At 34.2% G+C, this 18,755-nt stretch overlaps 1 protein-coding gene across 1 annotated transcript in view; it reads right to left on the bottom strand.

The window, feature by feature from the left end:
- STAG1 (stromal antigen 1) overlaps positions 1-18,755 on the bottom strand; it is a 470,948-nt gene that overhangs the window by 10,286 nt on the left and 441,907 nt on the right. The window contains exons 23-29 of the mRNA XM_018050852.1: positions 14,868-14,960; positions 12,719-12,893; positions 10,893-11,032; positions 8,092-8,193; positions 5,244-5,392; positions 4,438-4,566; positions 714-919 (exon numbers count right to left, since the gene is read on the bottom strand). Of these exons, the coding sequence (XP_017906341.1) occupies positions 714-919; positions 4,438-4,566; positions 5,244-5,392; positions 8,092-8,193; positions 10,893-11,032; positions 12,719-12,893; positions 14,868-14,960 (994 nt within the window). The remainder of the gene's footprint in view (positions 1-713; positions 920-4,437; positions 4,567-5,243; positions 5,393-8,091; positions 8,194-10,892; positions 11,033-12,718; positions 12,894-14,867; positions 14,961-18,755) is intronic.

The following is an 18,755-nucleotide window of genomic DNA, read 5'->3' as shown; positions in this document are numbered from 1 at the left end:
GTTTTGGTATATTCAATGTGTTGCAGAGTTCTACCCTCAACTTACCAGAATCTCTCCTATATTAGGATGCATGTTTATAGAACAACATTCAGTTCAATTCAGTTCAGTCGCTCAGTCGTGTCCGACTCTTTGCGACCCCATGAATTGCAGCACGCCAGGCCTCCCTGTCCATCACCAACTCCCGGAGTTCACTCAAACTCATGTCCATCGAGTCGGTGATGCCATCCAGCCATCTCATCCTCTGTCGTCCCCTTCTCCTCCTGCCCCCAAACCCTCCCAGCATCAGGGTCTTTTCCAATGAGTCAACTCTTCGCATGAGGTGGCCAAAGTATTGGAGTTTCAGCTTTAGCATCAGTCCTTCCAATGAACACCCAGGACTGATCTCCTTTAGAATAACATGACTGTCTTATTTTAAATTTTAATGTGTTAGAGGTCTATGTTAAGGGAATCAATTTTGTAAACCTTCTTATCTCCTTTATTTCTCTGTGCTTATCATCTTCCTGTGTTCAATGCTTTTTCAACTTCTTTTTCCTTGACCCTCTTCTGCTTGACTTTGTCTATTCTAACCTTCATGCCTATACCTCTCTCAGTGTGTATGAAACACACAAGGAAATAATGTGCGTAACGGTATTATCTTGCTTCAACAGAGTATTCACCGCTTTATTTATCTTGACAGGCACATTATTTGCCTCACACCATAAAGGCACACTTACCTTCTACTCGTTTTTTGTGAAGTGGAGGTCGTCCTTTCTTATTCCTTACTGAGGAGGTTTTGCTGCTGCTACTTCCACTGTTCACAGACATTCTGTCATCTTCACCGCCAGTGACTAAAGAATTTCTATAGGATATGAGTGGAAGCCATACATCCTCTCTCCTTTCCATCATTTGTTCCGTAAGGAATTTTTCTAGGTATGAGTGACTAGAGACAGAACAGAAGCAGTCATTTTTATGGAAGCAGTTCATGCATCACTTACTTAATTTTTTTCATAACCTGAAGCTCTCTTCTCTCTGAATAATCCTTAAAGATACACATTAATCTGTTCACAGTGGTTACCTTTAGAAAGACAGGGATTGAGAATTTAAGATTTTGCTTCACATTATCTCTGGAATAAGCAATGTATTACTAAGGGTGTATGTGTGTTTCTTCCTTTATTCCTTTTTTGTTTCGAAATACCAATGTTAAAAGAAATAATCAGAAGTTTGGCTCAAAAAGGATACTGATTCTCTTTTAAAACGTTCAAACAGGGCAGGATTTCTAAAATGGTGGAGTGTGGATAGTGGCATACCCTGTCCCCAGCAAAACCACCTTTTTGGTGGTAGATGTTGAGAGTGGGGGATGCTAGGGAGTCTATGGGATGGGAACTGTCTGTACCTTCCCCTCACATTTGCTATGAAGCTAAAACTGCTCTAAAAAAGTAAAGTTAAATAAAATAAATACTTTACATCACATGTTTCCCTCTTGGTCTAGAAAACTGTACATGGCCCAAGGCTGCCCTTCTCAGGAGCAATCAGGGAGGAAGCTTCTAAGCTGCTGGTCTCCTGACTGACCATGGGGCAAAGTAAACAATCTGAATTGTGACTGCAGCTTTTAAAAGGCACACACATATCCAACCATAAAAGGTAAGAATCTAACTTGCTAAGGAGGTTTAAGCACAACCTTTGAGAGGCTAATACAGGTTAAATGATAAAAAACAAAGAACAAAGATCCGAGTAGGGACAGTAGAGGCTGCATACTCCAAGAGAAACAGACCTCACAGAGTTTGTTGGTGCAGGTCTCTAAACAAATAAACAACCAAGTAACCAATCACAATTAATCTCTAGGGAGATAAAGAATGAACAGCATGAATAGATAAATTATTATCTCATGATGTATCATATGTGCAATATGTTATTTAAAATGGTCACTTTTCAACAAAAAATTATGAGACATGCAAAGAAATAGGGAAATGTAACCCATATATAGGAAAAAAAAGCAAGCAACAGAAAACTTGGCCCAAAACAGTGCAAAGCAATTATTATACATGTATTCAAAGAACTAAAGAAAACAATGTCTGAAGAATTAAAAGTAAGCCCCATAAATAACACAATTTCTCATTAAATAGAGAACATGAATAAGAAGATAGAAATGATAAAGAATCAAATGGAATTTTGGAGTACAACAATGGAAATTAAAAATTCATTAAAGGTGCTCAACAGATTTGAGCTGGCAGAAGTCAATAATCTTGATCATATATCAATAGAGATTATGTAATCTGAAGAGCAGCGAGAAAATAAGTGAAGAAAAATGAACAGTGCCTGAGAGAAATGTGGGATATCATTAAACACACTGACATGTGTAATGGGAGTACCAGGAGAAGAAAGGTGTAGAAGCAAATTTGAAGAAAATGGCTAATAACTTCAGAATTTGATGAAAAACAATCAACACATCCTCAAAGCTCAACAAACTCTAAGCAGTATAAATACAAAGAGACCCACAACGAGACGCATCACAATGAAAATGCTGAATGCCAAAGACTAAAAAATCTAGAAAAGTAGTTAGAGAAAAGTAACTGATTACAAACAAGGGAATGCCAATAAGTTTAAAAGCTGACTTCTCATCAGACACAGTAAAGGCCAGAAAGCAGCAGGATTACATAGTCAATATGCCAGAAGTAAAACACTATCAAAGAAGAATCTTGTATCTAAAAGACTATACTTCAAAGGTAAAGAGGAAATAAAAACACTCTCAGATGAACGAAAGTGTATAGAGAATTTGTTGGTGGCTGACTTGCCTTACAAGAAATACTAAAGACAGTTCTTCAGGCTAAAAACAAATCACACCAAAAAGTAATCTGAACTTATATGAAAAAACTATGAGTGTGGAAGAGTAATTACCAGGTAGTCATAAAGAACAATATAATTGCCTACTTATCATTGACTTAAAAAGCAACTGTATAAAACAATATGCACTACTGTGCTGTTGGGCCAATAACACAGAAATGTATATTTAACAATGTACACAAAAAAGTGGGTAATGGCAAAGATGTACTGGAGTAAGGAAATGATATGAGATAGAGATGGTATTTCACATCCACAACTAAGGAAGAACTGAAAAATATAATTAAGGACTGAAGGAATTAAAATGTTATACTAGAAAATATCTATTTAATGTAAAAGAAGGCAATAAAAGGGAAAAATCAAAGACAGACATACAGAAAACAACGTATCAATGGCAGAGATGGTTTTAAAACAAATAACGTGACCTAATAACATAGAACATAACAAATAACCTCATTTTACTGTGCTTTGCTTTAGTGCATTTTTCAGATACCTCAGTTTTTACACATTGAAAGTTTGCAGTAAGCCTGCATTGTCAGATGATGGTTAGTATTTTTAAGCAGTATGTGTTTTTAAAATGAAGGTATGAACATTGTTTATAAGACATAATGCTGTCACACACTTGATATACTACAGTAGAGTGTAAATACAACTGTTCTATGCACTCACTGACAAACCGAAAAATTCACGTGACTTTATCACAATATTTATTTTCTTGTGGTGGTGAGGAACTGAACCTGTAATATCTCTGAGGTATGCCTGTATATGCTGTCTACAAGAAACATACTTTAGATTCAAAGGCAACAAAGGTAGGAAGTGAAAGGATGGGGAAAGAAAGCTATACTATGCAAACAGTAACTAAAATAGAGCTGGAGTGGTTACACAGTGGTATCAGACAAAACAGACTTTAAGACAAAAATTTTCTAGGGACAGAGAAGGCAGTAGAGTTGAGAGTCAACCAATCCACCAGGGAGACGTAACAATTATATATACAACCTAACAACAGAGTCCCAAAATACACTTGAAGCAAAAACTGAGAACTGAGAACTGAAAGGAGAAACAATTCAATAAAAATAGTTGGAGACTTCAATACCCCACTTGTAGTAATGGACAGAACTAACAGAAAATAGAAGACTATTATGTTATGAAGAAAACTATAAGCCAACTGGACTTTGATTTTATGGAAACAAGTCAAATACAAAAAAGACCTAAACTATAACTAATATAAAAGGAAAGAGGAAAGTGTTCCACAATGGTTAAGCTACTGTTCACAGATCTTTGAATAAAAGAATAAGAAATCATTCCCACTTGCAAATTCTAGGGTACTGAAGGTAAGCAAAGAAAAACTATATAAAAGTTTAAAAGAAAATTATAGTCCTTTAAACTATCAGAGTCTAAGTTATCAATGTAATTACATGATTAATTTCCTTCAAAAACTGTAACACTTAGAATTATAATGGGAGTGAAGTCACTCAGTTGTGTCCGACTCTTTGCGACCCCATGGACCGTAGCCTGCCAGGCTCCTCCATCCATGGGATTTTCCAGGCAAGAGTACTGAGTGGGTTGCCATTTCTTTCTCCAGAAATTATAAAACCACTTGTCTTGCAACGTGCAACTTACACAGTCTTTTTGTCTTGCCGAAGAAGCTTAGATGAAAATTCACTTAGTACTTCTAGGAAAGCCAGATTAGGAGGTGGGTATTCTTGTCCTTTCTGATTTTGGTATTTAAAGGCAAATTCTATGCCATCCCTGAAATAAGAGAAAATATTGTCTTATTTTTCCAAATAGCTAGTATAGTTCTTCAATAGGCTAGAATTAAAAAAAAAAATAGTTGGGAAGGCAGCAAAATCATCACTGAGGGTAAAAATAAACTCAAATGGTAAAGTACTAATTTGCATGACATAGTTGCATGATAATATTTAATTTTAGTATTTATAGTGGAAAACAACTTATGTTTTGAAGTTATATTTCAAAACTTACATTGTAAAAAATAAAAAATAGCTATGCAGCCACAAAGCTAAATTTCTGTGTAGCTTTCAGAGGTAATAGAATACCCTGGAAAGATACAGAGATTGTCAGAAAATTTGGTTCTTAAGAGTTTTTGTAAGGTACTTAAAAATTTTTTTATCATTCAGTTTTCAATTATGAAATGAGGATGCACAGTGTTTTTAGTTTTTATTTTTTAAATTTTAAAATTTTTTTTTATTTTTTAAATTTTAAAATCTTTAATTCTTACATGCGTTCCCAGTGTTTTTAAATGTATGTCTCCCACAACATTTTCTCACTGATAAAAGTGACAAGAATATTTTGTTAAAACTTTCCGTGAAAAGTCTAACATTTGTTACTTTAAAAAATTGGTCAAATAATTTTTTGGTAAGTTTCAGTAAGCCAGATTGTGTATAACAGTGTTTATTTAGCTCACTCACTTGTGGAGTGTGGCAACTGCTTCTCGTGTCTTGATCTGGTCCAATCCGAATGTAAGGGCAAAGCGACGTGCCAATTCTTTAATGCCACTGACATGGGCAGATGTCCTATCTAGGTTGGGCCCTTGCTCTTGAACAAGTTCATTAAACAACTGGTAGAAAGAAAAAAAAGAGGAAAAAGTTCATAGCTAAGAAATATTTATTTATTGTTAGAATAGGTAATACAATTTAAAAAATATTTAAAAGCCATACGGTAAGATATGTTATTTCCCTTCTTGTATTAACAGTAGCCACACTTTCCCCTTCTCCAAGTCATCTACTATTATCTACTATTTCTTGAGCTCATTTTCATGCTAGTTGTGTGATTACATGCAAATCAGAATTTATTTTTCTACCAAAAGGAACATATTTTGGGTTGGGGAAAATGTTTACAAAAATATACTATGTATTCTTTTTGTTGTTTTCACAGGAATGGCAATATATAAAACGCAGGGTTCAGAACTTTGTTTTCACTCATTACATTATGTAAAAGAAGATCATTAAGATATATGAAATGTTTTTTCCCATCCAATGACAAAAGATACCAAGAAAGTTCTAAAACTGAGTGATGGGTTTTATAATTACATACACATTACATGTATTGCATCAAAATAACAGAATAAAAACTCTGGAATACTAAAGAATATAAAAGCCATCGTCATTCTGCCACCAAAGTTAGACACTTACATGTATCTGCCTCCTCTTTTATTATGAGAGAATGAACAGTCCAAGCTCTGATCTAAAGCCACTCCCTGCTTATGTACTGAATCTTACCCCCTTTACCTACTTAGTGGTTTGGTCCTGTGTACTGCTTTTTCCTGAATCATTAACTACTCCCTCTCTGTTAGATGCATGCACCTTAAAAAACAAACAACCCTAACTTCTTGATTCCATCTCCTCTGCCAATTACGGATGCATCTGTCACGTTCTCTTTATACAACGTTCCTGAGAAATACTGTTTATATTTGTTTTCTTTACTTCCTCACCTCCCAACCTCTCAATTCACTCTAGGCACACCAGTTCATTGAAATAACTTTTATCTTCTATTAATTATGTTGTCTACCTTTTTATGTTTCTTTAGCAATAGACTGGCTTAAACTACTTAGTCTGCCATGACTAGAAACAGCAGTTCTTCCAGAGATTTTCAAATTTATTCATGAGTAATTGTTTACAAATTATTAAACTTTAAAATGTTTTCAGAGATATTTGTACACAATAGCCTTAAACTCTAAAATTTACATTCAAAATAAGTACAAAGAATATATTTCACTGTATAAAATTCAAGGAATATCAAAGTAAAATTCTCTTTTGTCTTTCCCATTATATATCATTCTTCTCTCCAAAGGTAATCAATGTTAGGGTTAAAGTTTGAAAGTTTTTTTAGATCAATTTAGACACATTAATATATTACACATACATAAAGTTTTAATTTTTGTTTATATGGTACTGTACTATATTTTGTCCTGAAACTTGCTGTTTTTCACTTAATATTTTGTCTTACAATTTTTTTAGCTATTTCAGAATAAGTTTATTTTACTAGTCTTATGTTGATGAACATTTAGAGTATTTAGAATCTTGCAATATTACACAGACTGTTGCAATAAAACTGTCTTTCATATACATGGTTTTGTGCGTACCTGAATGTATCTATGCAGATACCTAAGTAGGAAAAAACTGGTTCAAAAGGAATGTATATCTTAATCTTTGAAATATACTGCAAAATCATATTCCAAGAAGGTAGGAGAAATTGCTTTCACAAAGGACCTTTTTCTTAGTGTATGTTTAACAATCATTGGTATATCTATCATTTTAATTCTTGCCAGTCTATTTGGCAGTGATAAATATCTCCTTGTTTCAATCTGTATTATATTAATTATTAATGAAGTTATGTTTTTTCACATGTTTATTGCTTTTAAAGGAAAAGTTGCCTCTTCTGAAAAGTGGCTTTTTTCATTTGCTCACTTTTGTATGGGATTTGTTTACCTTTATTACAGATTTGTAGGATTTGCTATGTATGATTAAAAATATTTTCCCATAATCTGTCATTGGTTTTTCAATTTTGTTCAGAGTGCTGGTTGATGTATAAAGCTGTTTAAGTTTATATATATATTATATAATCAATTTTTACATTGTGACTTCTCTCCTGGAGGACTTCTCTACTCCAGTATATAAAAATATCCTTTTATATTCTTTCAAACTTTTAATTTTTAACATATATATATAATCCACCTAGTAGTTATTTTGGCTACATGTTTTATAGGGCTATTTATAGCCATTTCTCCAAATACATAGTCAATGGACCCATCACCTATTAAAAAGGAGCTGATCCTTTCCCCACTGACCTTTATCAAAGGCTAAATATATACATACATACATATATACCTATAGCCACTACCACCCCTCATCTCTACTTTAAATACTAGGCATTTATTAGGAATCTTCTTTAGGAAATGCATGTGACATATTTTCTTATTTGGATACTACTGTTGCCCCTTTAGTTATTAAGTACTTTTAAAATGTATTTTTATATTTGTTCTTTAAAAACGATCACTTTTTAAATATCCAATTTGGCATTTCATTTGGTCTAAGAGTAGATCACCTTAGGATTTCACCCATTTGAAATGTAAACTATAGGACTGTCTTCCTAAAGAAAAGACACATAACACATCTTTGTACCAGAAAATATCCATAGTAATGTAGTAATATAATGATCTAATTTAAATGAGGTAAGATAACTAGCATATAATAATAAGCACATGCCAATACTCAATAATATTAATACTACTCATTTCTTTTCCTTCAAATTTCTTACCTGCTGTAAACTGAGAATGAGGGTCTTGGCACACTGAATTTTATCAATTTGCCTAGTTTTACTTAATGTTTCCTTAATAATATCACCATAGTCATTGTAATACTGTAAGGAAAAGAAACACAGTTTTAAAACTGTTGACATTTCATGACATAAAGAACAGGCTGGTGAAAAAAACGGAAAGGAGAATAAGGACATGTTTAATTTTTAATGTTAAAAACCTAATGAGAGTTAAAAGATATTGTCTAATGCTAAAAAAATACACATTGGACATTTAAAATTATGAAATAAATAATAAAACTAGAAAACTGGGAAATTCAAAGAGGAGAAGTGATATATGTGAGCAAAATTACTCATTCTTTACAACATGGATTCAACAGACACCACTTGTCCAGATCAAGAAATAGAACTCTGATAGAAATATCTTGAAGAACTAAAACCTAAACAGTCAAAATTGCTTACTTCTGGGGAGAGGGCCTAAACAAAGGAAGGGTAGATTACAGTAACAGATTTAACTTTTCATTAAATATTTTTGTGTATCCATTTCCCCTCACAATGTCTGTATTTTACTATTATATATAATATAAAAAATAAAAACTGATTTCTTCAACAGTGATTGGGAAAAATTCAACTAATTTTATAATTCAATTTTTTGATACAGGATTTAGAGTTTTCCTTGTGAGTAAATACTTTGGAGAAACTCTGAGACTATTAAATCTGGATGTTATTTCCCAACTAAAGCCTAAAACCTATAACCTATGTAAAGAAATGAGTATATTAGCTTGACAATTGCATTTTATCTTCAAGAAGATGGGTATAGACCCATGATGGGAAGGACCAAAAAAAAAAAAAAAAGGGAAAGCAAAAGAAGGGGAAATATCTCAAAAGAATCATCTTTTCAGTGCAATTAAAAATTATCTCAGTGAAGACAAAAAGAAAAAGATGTATGAGAACACTAAAGTAGTTCAACAGGTAGATCAACAAAAATTCCGATTTTTAATAATCACATAGAGAAATGAGACAAAAAGCCAAATAGACAAGGATATATAAAGAATAGTAAACAGTGATTAAAATATTCATAAAAAATTAAAGCCTATGATGAACACAGGTGTGTAAAAACTGCTAAGGATGATAAAAGTTTAGATAAAGCCTATTTCTTGAACCCAAGACAGTACTGCTGAAGGACGACAAGGAAAACCATGGTAAGCTCATATTCATCCAACCAAGCCCTATTTAGATATTACTACTGGAAGCCTGTCCTTTGCTCACTTAACTGTCTATATATCTGTGCTTGCTTTGTAATTTATACATCTATCACCACAATAATCATGCTGAGGTTTTTACATCTAGTGGAAAGAGTTAAGCTTTAAGTTAAAGAAACCAAATGTCAGTTTTTGCTACTTTAATAGTTGTGTGTGATCTTTGAAAGTTACTCTGCCTCTCTGAGCCTTGATTTCCTTTTCTATAAATGATGATTTCCTAAATCACAGTTAATGCAGTCAACAAAGATAATATAAAAGCCTTAGAGCAGTCTCTTGAATATAAATGGCATAGAACATAGGCAGCTATTCATTATTAGCATGTTATATAATGTTTACATTTCAGTTTCTCTGTAATCTATAACTGCCATACTACAGAAATTATGTCTTATTTAAACCTCTGGCTACCAACATAGTACTCATCACATTGGAGCTGTCTAGCAAAATATTTAGTTACTGTGTCATAACTAGAATGGAGCCCAAACATGGACAAAGACACAAGTGAATGAATGGCATACACAATATTCTGAACATGGGCAAAATAAAATACTGTCTCTGACATAAAAACAAGGCAAAAATACGTACACCAATAAGTATGCCTGTTAGGTTTTATCATAAAGATTTTTGAGGACTGCTGTTTTTTGAGTGTCAGAAAAAAATGGAGCTTCTGGGAACAGCAGCCAGGAAGTCAGATACTTATCAGAATGGTGTAAAACCCTTGACATCTCCTTACCTCCTGCAGGAAAAAAATCCCAAATTCTCACAAAACATATAAGGTCTAACCTCATTTAATATCTTTAAATCTTACCTCTAGCTCCATTCTCATAAGCAATCTATGTTGCTATATCAAATTACTTGCATTTTCCTCAATTTCCTTTATCTCTGTACAAGTAGTCCAATCTGCCTGAAAGTCCTTTAACTAGTTCTTTGCTTGACTAATGAATGCTTCTCATCTCAGACTTAGTTCAAAAGGCACATCTAACAGTTTTCATTAACCCTCATATTTCTTCAGAGTGCAATTTATATATTTCCAGGGATCCCTATACATATCTCTCTACACTGTAGAAATGCAATTGTCTAATCACTTGATTGTCTCCAGCTTTAGACCACTTTGGAGAAGGAATTGAAAAATCTTTGTTAACTTTAGTGCCTGGCAGGTAGCATGGTAGGCACACATATAAACATTATCAGGAGAGATGTCATAGGGAAGAGAGAGCGTTTTCTTCCATAAGAAGGGTCCAAGGCCTTAAGAAAACAAAACAGCATTCTTTCTTATAAACGTAAGGAACTCGTACTTCATGGAATTGATATAATGGTATAGAGTGATAAAAAACTCATAAAAAAGAGAAATTTTAAATATGTCAGAAAACCATCAATAATATTTAGGTAAAAGCTGTCAATTTTAGCTTGCTCACTACTCTTTCGTTTTCAGTAACTTCTAAGGCACTTGGTGGAATGAGAAAAACAAGAATATGAAGCTACTATCTTAATCAATCAATCAATCAATGTCCTTGACCCATTAAAAAAAAGACTATGAAACTATACCTTCATGTAGTGTTTAAAGATGTCTGCAGCTGCATGCATGTCAACAATATCATAGATGATAAGTTTGCTGAAGGCAGCAAGTAGATTCCTTCTCTTGTGTAAGGCCTCAATTTTATTAGCTTCATCTTCTTCATCACCCTCTAACCACAGAAAATAAATTAGTTATGAACTTTGGCCCTTTATCCAAGGTAAAACATTGTAGACAATCTGTAGAACAAATAACTAGGCTATAACTTTACAAATAGGTACAATTTAGTTTTAGATAGGATAAAAATTATTAGCTGTACTGATTATTTTAGGGTGCTATACTTAGTTACATATTTATTAAACACTAGGCACTAAGGTTCTAGGAGATTATCATAGCAAAGACTAGTTATATAGGTTTTTTTCTCAGATTTTTGTCATAACAATACTATTGTCCTTTTACCTTTAAAATGCTGCCTTTTTTCTGAATAGTCCTTATGTGCTAATCTATTTCTACAGAGAAGAAATTTACAGAAAAATTTAAGACACAGGGAAAAGTTTTCTTTTAGATATATATATGGGGAGGAATGGAAATTACATGAAGGAGTTAGTTTTCAGTTCTTGTCTTAAACGTGGTTACATTAGAAGCTGAGAAATAAAGTATATTTTGCAAACCATGTTATGTACATACATATTTTTTAAAACAAATCATTATCAAATGCTTTTAAACAAGTAGTATTTATTCCTCAGTTTTTAGATTCTCAGGTTTATCTATTTCTAATCTCCCTCAAAATATTTCCACAAGTCTCCAGATGATAAAAGTTGACACAGTTGTTTCAGGTTCTGTACTGACCCTCTCATGTCTTGCCCTGCTATTTAGGGAGAGTGTTCTTTTTCTCTTCTTCACATGTATATTCATAAAATAACTTATTCTCATCTTCTCTCTTCCCTTTCTATTACCTGGTCCTGTTGTGAAACATCAGTGCTTTTGGAAGTTGGAAATCTTTTTGCTTAGGACAAGTAGCAGGTAAATATTGTCTCCTAAGATTAACATGAACTCAGAGATCCTTTTTTCACAGTCTAGTATTTTCTAAAATGCTCTGTTAAATAAAGAACATTCCAATAGCACCAGGTAGATCTGTGGATTTCATATGCCACAGATCTTACTTAAGAGAGCTTAAATCATCTATTTCACAAATAAGCTATTTTATATAGTATTTATTTATAATTATTTATATTCAGTCTTATTTTGCTAAGTTTTCATCCTGTAGGCTCAGAACAATTTTGACTGGTGAGGTTTCATAATATTCTTTTAGCATTTAGTATCTTAGAGTCATGTTTTGTTAATTTAAGTAATATATGATCACTCCTCAGGAACAGAAAGGAACTCAGATGCTTTTCTTTAGAAAATTGTGAACCTGGATGCAGTTCTATTAGAAAAAAAAAATCTATCTTAAACATGTATTTCAAACATGCGGGAAATGACAAATGTACACAATGATCCATTATAGTATAGCTTAGGATAGCAGAAGACTGGAAACTAGTCAAATATCAATCAATATGAGATGAATAATATAAATTATGCTATATTTAAATAATAAAATACAGTGTAGCTATTAGAATTAGAATAAGGAACTCTCTGTACTTAGTGATGGGAAAAGATCTCTAAGGTACTATGTTAAAGGACAGACACTTCACTGTGTATATTATTATTCTTGCTTTCTGACTTATATGATTGTATTAACTTTCGTTTAAAAGAGAGAAATTGTAGTATTTTTTAGGACTGAATTGGAAATTTTTTCTTCAATCTCTTGAGGTTGTTAAGACAAGATCAATATTGACAAGATGACAGCTGCAAATACCCATGCTCTGGTTCTCCTCATCTTGGTCAATGAAAACATGATCCATCACAAAACTGAGGAGTTCAGACTGAAGTCCAGTATCTGGATTAAACACCAAAGGCTGAAGGCCCTCCCTGCCACCTGTCATTAATTGGTGGCTAAAAATCATCAAAAGATCACAGAGTAGCATGAAAGCCTGGAATGAAAAGGAAATTCATCACTAAAACATTGTACAGTAGTAACTACAAATGACAATATACTAAATTAAATGCAGTTCAGTAATGGTACCATAATAGAAATGCTAAGTATTCAAACTGCAGCTACTTAATTTTAATTTCCAAACATAATAAAATTACTTTTTCTCATTATATACTAGTCATATTTACGACTCTTCACTTCCCCTAAATATAAACTATTTTTTAATTTGGCTGTATTAACTCAAAATGATTAAGAGATTTTTGACTTGAACTTATAAAAAATGAATTGAATTCAACTCTGGAAACACAAATTGAATTACTATATTAATGACAGAGATGATAAATCAATCGTATACTGCATAAGCAAAAAAATAAGTACAAATCTGAAAATTAAACTGTATAATTCAATCAATTACAATATAGTACACTAAATCTGTAAGCTACCATTTTGGATTCTTCTTTTAATAATCTACTGTAAAACAAAATTTTGAACCATAGGTTAAACTTGGATTCAAGATCATTCACATAAAAAACAGTGATGCAAAGCTTCCCAACAAATGTATTCACATAAAGAACTTTCAATATATTTTCCCATAGAGAATACATTACAGTTATATTGCCAAATTTAACCTATTTAATGGATGGTACAAAATGAACTTGTGTCATCAGTTTACTGTTATAGAATAACTGAGGGCTCTCACACCCTAAAACGATCCATTCACCCCTCTCTAAAAATTGACTTCTGTGGAAAACACAATTTTGGTATATATTTGGAGATGGTTGTATACTTGGCTGTTTACCTCCAGCAAGAATCATGGAAATTCATGCTCTAAGTACACTACCATGAAATACATAAATTTAGAAACAAGTCACTTGAAAAGAGGAGAGCATGAAAGGAATCTAGGGAAATGTATATTTTTAACCGAGGCCATACTTTTGCATGTCACCAAACAGCGATGATGCAGAAACACTGAATTTCTGGCTTAAGTGTCCTGAGTTACGTACTTTTAGATTGCACTGGTTAAGTTCAGAAAATTTAGAGAATAAGGTTTAGGAAAGATAATCTCTGTTCCCATTTTAAGTTAGATGCTGATAACTTAATAAAGAAGAGACCTTACAAACACCCTATTTGTAAGATGAGATAGCACAGGGTTAAGTACTATTGTATTCTTTAACTAGATATAGACGCTTTCTAGTTGAACATCAGAATAAAAAACAGCATGGAAAAGATATATCTTTTTTTTCTTAATAGAAGCTCTTCCTAACAGAACAGTTTTAGCTTACAAAATCACTTTGTGAAAATGGTATTGCCTTGGGCTTCACTTTGACTGTCTTTGGTCTACACCCCTTGCCAAGGGTGAGAAATCTGTTGGCCCAATGGGATATGCCCATCAGCACCCCAACTTTACATCTCTGTCCAGGGACAGGGATTTAGGAACTTCCTGCCCTCACAGACTGGATTCTGCTATGAGGGGCTGCACAGGCATCCTTCTGAGACACACGGCATCCCCACAGTGTGTACCCCTAGGCCCCAGGATAGTTAAGGAACAACTTGTTTAAGGAAGTGATGCTGACAGTTTGGATATGTGGGTTAAACTGTTCACATGCATATGTGAGAAGTTCTACCTGGTGTGGGAAAGAGCTGAAGGTAAGATGAGAAGAAAGTGGACCCTAAGAAGCTCCCATTCTGGTACAGAATCCTCAGGTTCTGGTATAGAACTCATAAGAATCAAGAATTCTAAACTTAAACCTGACCTCACTTGCCAAGGTACAAAGATGTATAACAAGTTTGTTAGCTTACTTTATAACTTAAATATTTAGACATCTATACTTTTATGCCAGGTCCCATAAGATAAACTACATGCTAAGAACTGCCATAAAAAATTATATCTTAAAAAAATTTACATCTTCTTATGCTTCTTCAATGCATTTGAGTTATTTATATTGAGGACTCTTAACTGACAGTCTCTTACCTGTTCCTTCACTGGAGTATTAACATTAGATAGGCACTGCTGGCAAACAGCCAGAAAGGACTTCACTGTTTTCCTCAATACCAACAAGTCCTCCTGTAAGACACAAATTTGCAAGCATGAATTACAGTATCCTTGAAAACTGAAGAAATAATAAATGGAAAATAGCCGAACCAGTTTATTGTTAAGGAAATTCACAAAACCAAATTTATCACTGGGAACCAAATCATAATTTCCTAGTTATCCTAATGGAAGGGGCAGCGAAACTGATAATCCCAAATACTCTGTTCAATTTCGCTTTGGAATGCTCAGTATGATTTCCTCCAACATATTTCCTTTATAAATATGGTTTACTTGGGCTGGTATTAAAATTGATAGTCATTCCTATTATAGATACTAGATGTAAAATGAGGAAATGCAGCAGCATCTGAAAAAAAAACCAATTAAGCAATAAACATGTACTGAATTTTTCCCATATTCTCAGCATTCGGCAAAATGTCAAGGCAAAAAGATAACTTTAAGATAGTGTCCATGTTCTCAAAGAGTTAATATTTTAGCAGGGAGTTAGACCAATCATAGAGTAATTGTTTGATTTTTTGGTATCAACTCTAATTGTAGCAGACAGACATGGCTGAGTTGGAGACAGCTTCATAGAAAGATGGGCTTTAATCCAAGATTGGATAGGTGAATAGATTTTAATCAGATGGCCATATTACAACATTCAATATGAAACAGTGGAAAACTATAAAAGGAAATTTAAGTTTATCAAGTCCCTATAAAGTGCCAGGCACTGGTAAGAGGGCTGTTGTATAATTTAATATTTATATTGATTATAAGTAGTAGTTATTAGTAGCAAAGATTGAAAGCAGGACTGTCTGATATCAGAGCTCATATTCTATTCACTGATTAATAAGCAAGATGCATGCAGATAACTCAGTATTATATTGATATTTAAAATAGTAATGAAGAATAATTAAATGAGCATAGGCTGGTATAGAAATAACTTTAAAAAAGTATTCTATGAAACTAAGATTCTTTAAGCTTTTCTATTTTGCATAGTTGACAGTACTTATTCCTTTTTGGAATCTTCACATCCCAAATAATGATACTTCAAAAATTACATATATTACCTTTTGCTAAAATGAGTGCAGTTATTTTGAAGGAATAAGACCCTCTTGTGCAGAGTAGTAAAAAGGACACTGTCTCCAGAAACTTTAATGTTCCTGTAGATTAACATCCAACAATCAAACCTCAACATTTCTTGATCTTCTTTAATTTCAAAGACTCATAAAGCAACAGGGGAAAGAGACAAGAGAATAGGCAGTCACAAAAGAATTTAAGGAGTCCTTACATCGGAAAGCTTAACCCAGAGTCAAGAGCAGTCACAGCAGGGTTGCTAAAAAGAGTTTTGAACAACTAAAAGTCATCTACCTGTAAGGAAAGGTGTTTCAGAAGGCACAGAATGTTCAAAAGCCTGGAGGTGCTTTTGAGAGACTACTGTTGGGGTGCAAATGGGAGGAGAGTGGTGAGAGAAAACAAGAGAAAGAGGACCCATTTCCATTTAAATGGAATACAATTTAAAATGTCATGTTATGTATAATATCATATATGAAACAAATCGCCAGTCCAAGTTTGATGTATGATACTGGATGCTTGGGGCTGGTGCACTGGGACAACCCACAGAGATGGTACAGAGGGAGGTTCAGGATGGGGAACACGTGTATACCTGTATACACGTGTATATGGTATATGGCAAAACCAATACAATATTTTAAATTAATTAACCTCCAATTAAAATAAATAAATTTATATTAAAAAAAAATGCCATGTTAAATTACTTGGCTATTATCCTGTCAGCAATAAGGAGCTAATGAGTAAGGATTTTTATCATGAGGTTGCTAAAAGTTTATGCTAAGGAATCATGCTCTAATGAAAAGGGAGAAAGATGTAAAATAGCAAATAAAATCTTAATAGTATTAATAAATACACTCTTCTCTTGAGGGTTTATTATGTACCAAATGCTGTGTTCTAAGGGGCATGGTGAAGAGCAGGGAAGCTGGCATGCTGCAGTTCATGGAGTTATAAAGTCGAACTGAACAACTGAATGGACGACGATGAACAGGCATAAATTTAAGTCTCACAGTCATCCTATGAAGTAAGTGATTAATATGCCTATATTACAGAGGAGGAAACAGGTTCAGAGCATCTATAGATTTTAAGTGATAGAGTAAGGATCCATACCTAGTGCCATCTGACTCTAAAGCTTATGCTTCAAACCATCATCCTACAGTTCATCATATTAACAGATGCCATAGAATATTGGGCCTAAAAATAAAATGTTGTCAGTAAAGATGTTAACACAGTGTAGAGAAATTAAAGCAGCAGAATTGATAGAATTTAGGCGCCAACAGTGGTTATGTATGGATTTGAGAGTTGGACTGTGAAGAAAGCTGAGTGCTGAAGAATTGATGCTTTTGAACTGTGGTGCTGGAGAAGACTCTTGAGAGTCCCTTGGACTGCAAGGAGATCCAACCAGTCCATTCTGAAGGAGATCAGCCCTGGATGTTCTTTGGAAGGAATGATGCTAAAGCTGAAATTCCAGTACTTTGGCCACCTCATGTGAAGAGTTGACTCACTGGAAAAGACTCTGATGCTGGGAGGGATTGGGGGCAGGAGGAGAAGGGGATGACAGAGGATGAGATGACTGGATGGTATCACCTACTCGATGGACATGAGTATGAGTGAACTCCAGGAGTTGGTGATGGACAGGGAGGCCTGGCGTACTGCAATTCATGGGGTCGCAAAGAGTCAGACACAACTGAGCGACTGAACTGAACTGAACTGAGGAGCTAACAGGAACAGAGATGTTGCTGTGACTCCTAATTTCTAGGTAGTTGCCTACTAGATAGATTATGGTATAAGTCACCAAGATAGTTAATACAGGAACAAATGCTAAGGTAACAAGTTTGGCTTTAGGGATGCTGATCTGCAAATGCTGAAAGATATCGTTAGGTAGTGAGAATAGGAAAAAGAAGTCCAAAATGGCGGTGGCAAAAAGACAAGGAAGGGAAAAGTCTGCGAAAATAGAACAAACGAAGGAGTGAGGACCTTAGGTAAAACAAAGAGCCCTTCTGGCTAGCCCAATTTACATAGGGCAGGCTCAGAGGGAGGAAAGAAAACATAGAGAGAGGAGCCAAACAGGGGACTCTCAAGAGTCTTCTCCAACACTGGTTTTTCCAGTGGTCATGTATGGATGTGAGAGTTGGGCTATAAAGAAAGCTGAGTGCCGAAGAATTGATGCTTTTCTTTTCTTGTATTTTGGATTGGACCGCCCTCACACCTGAGGATGTATTTTCCTTTGCTTGCCAATAAAACTGAGCTATAACACCGGTCCATCCATCACTTCAAATTTTTGCTGCGACTGAGGAAATTACATGGGGAATGCTTAAAATTCTCCAAGCCAGACTTCAGCAATACGTGAACCGTGAACTTCCAGATATTCAAGCTGGTTTTTAGAAAAGGCAGAGGAACCAGAGATCAAATTGCCAATATCCGCTGGATCATTGAAAAAACCAAGAGAGTTTCAGAAAAACATCTATTTCTGCGTTATTGACTACGCCAAAGCCTTTGACTGTGTGGATCACAATAAACTGTGGAAAATTCTGAAAGAGATGGGTATACCAGACCACCTTACCTGCCTCTTGAGAAACCTACATGCAGTCAGGAAGCAACAGTTAGAACTGGACATGGAACAACAGACTGGTTCCAAAGAGGAAAAGGGGTATGTCAAGGCTGTATATTGTCACCCTGCTTATTTAACTTACATGCAGAGTACATCATGAGAAACGCTGGGCTGGAGGAAGCACAAGCTAGAATCAAGATTGCTGGGAG

The sequence above is a fragment of the Capra hircus genome, chromosome 1, assembly GCF_001704415.2.
Source record: "Capra hircus breed San Clemente chromosome 1, ASM170441v1, whole genome shotgun sequence".
In the NCBI taxonomy this organism is placed as follows: Eukaryota; Metazoa; Chordata; class Mammalia; order Artiodactyla; family Bovidae; genus Capra; species Capra hircus.
Note: the sequence above shows the minus strand (reverse complement) of the source record. Positions and strands in the feature narration are given on the sequence as shown.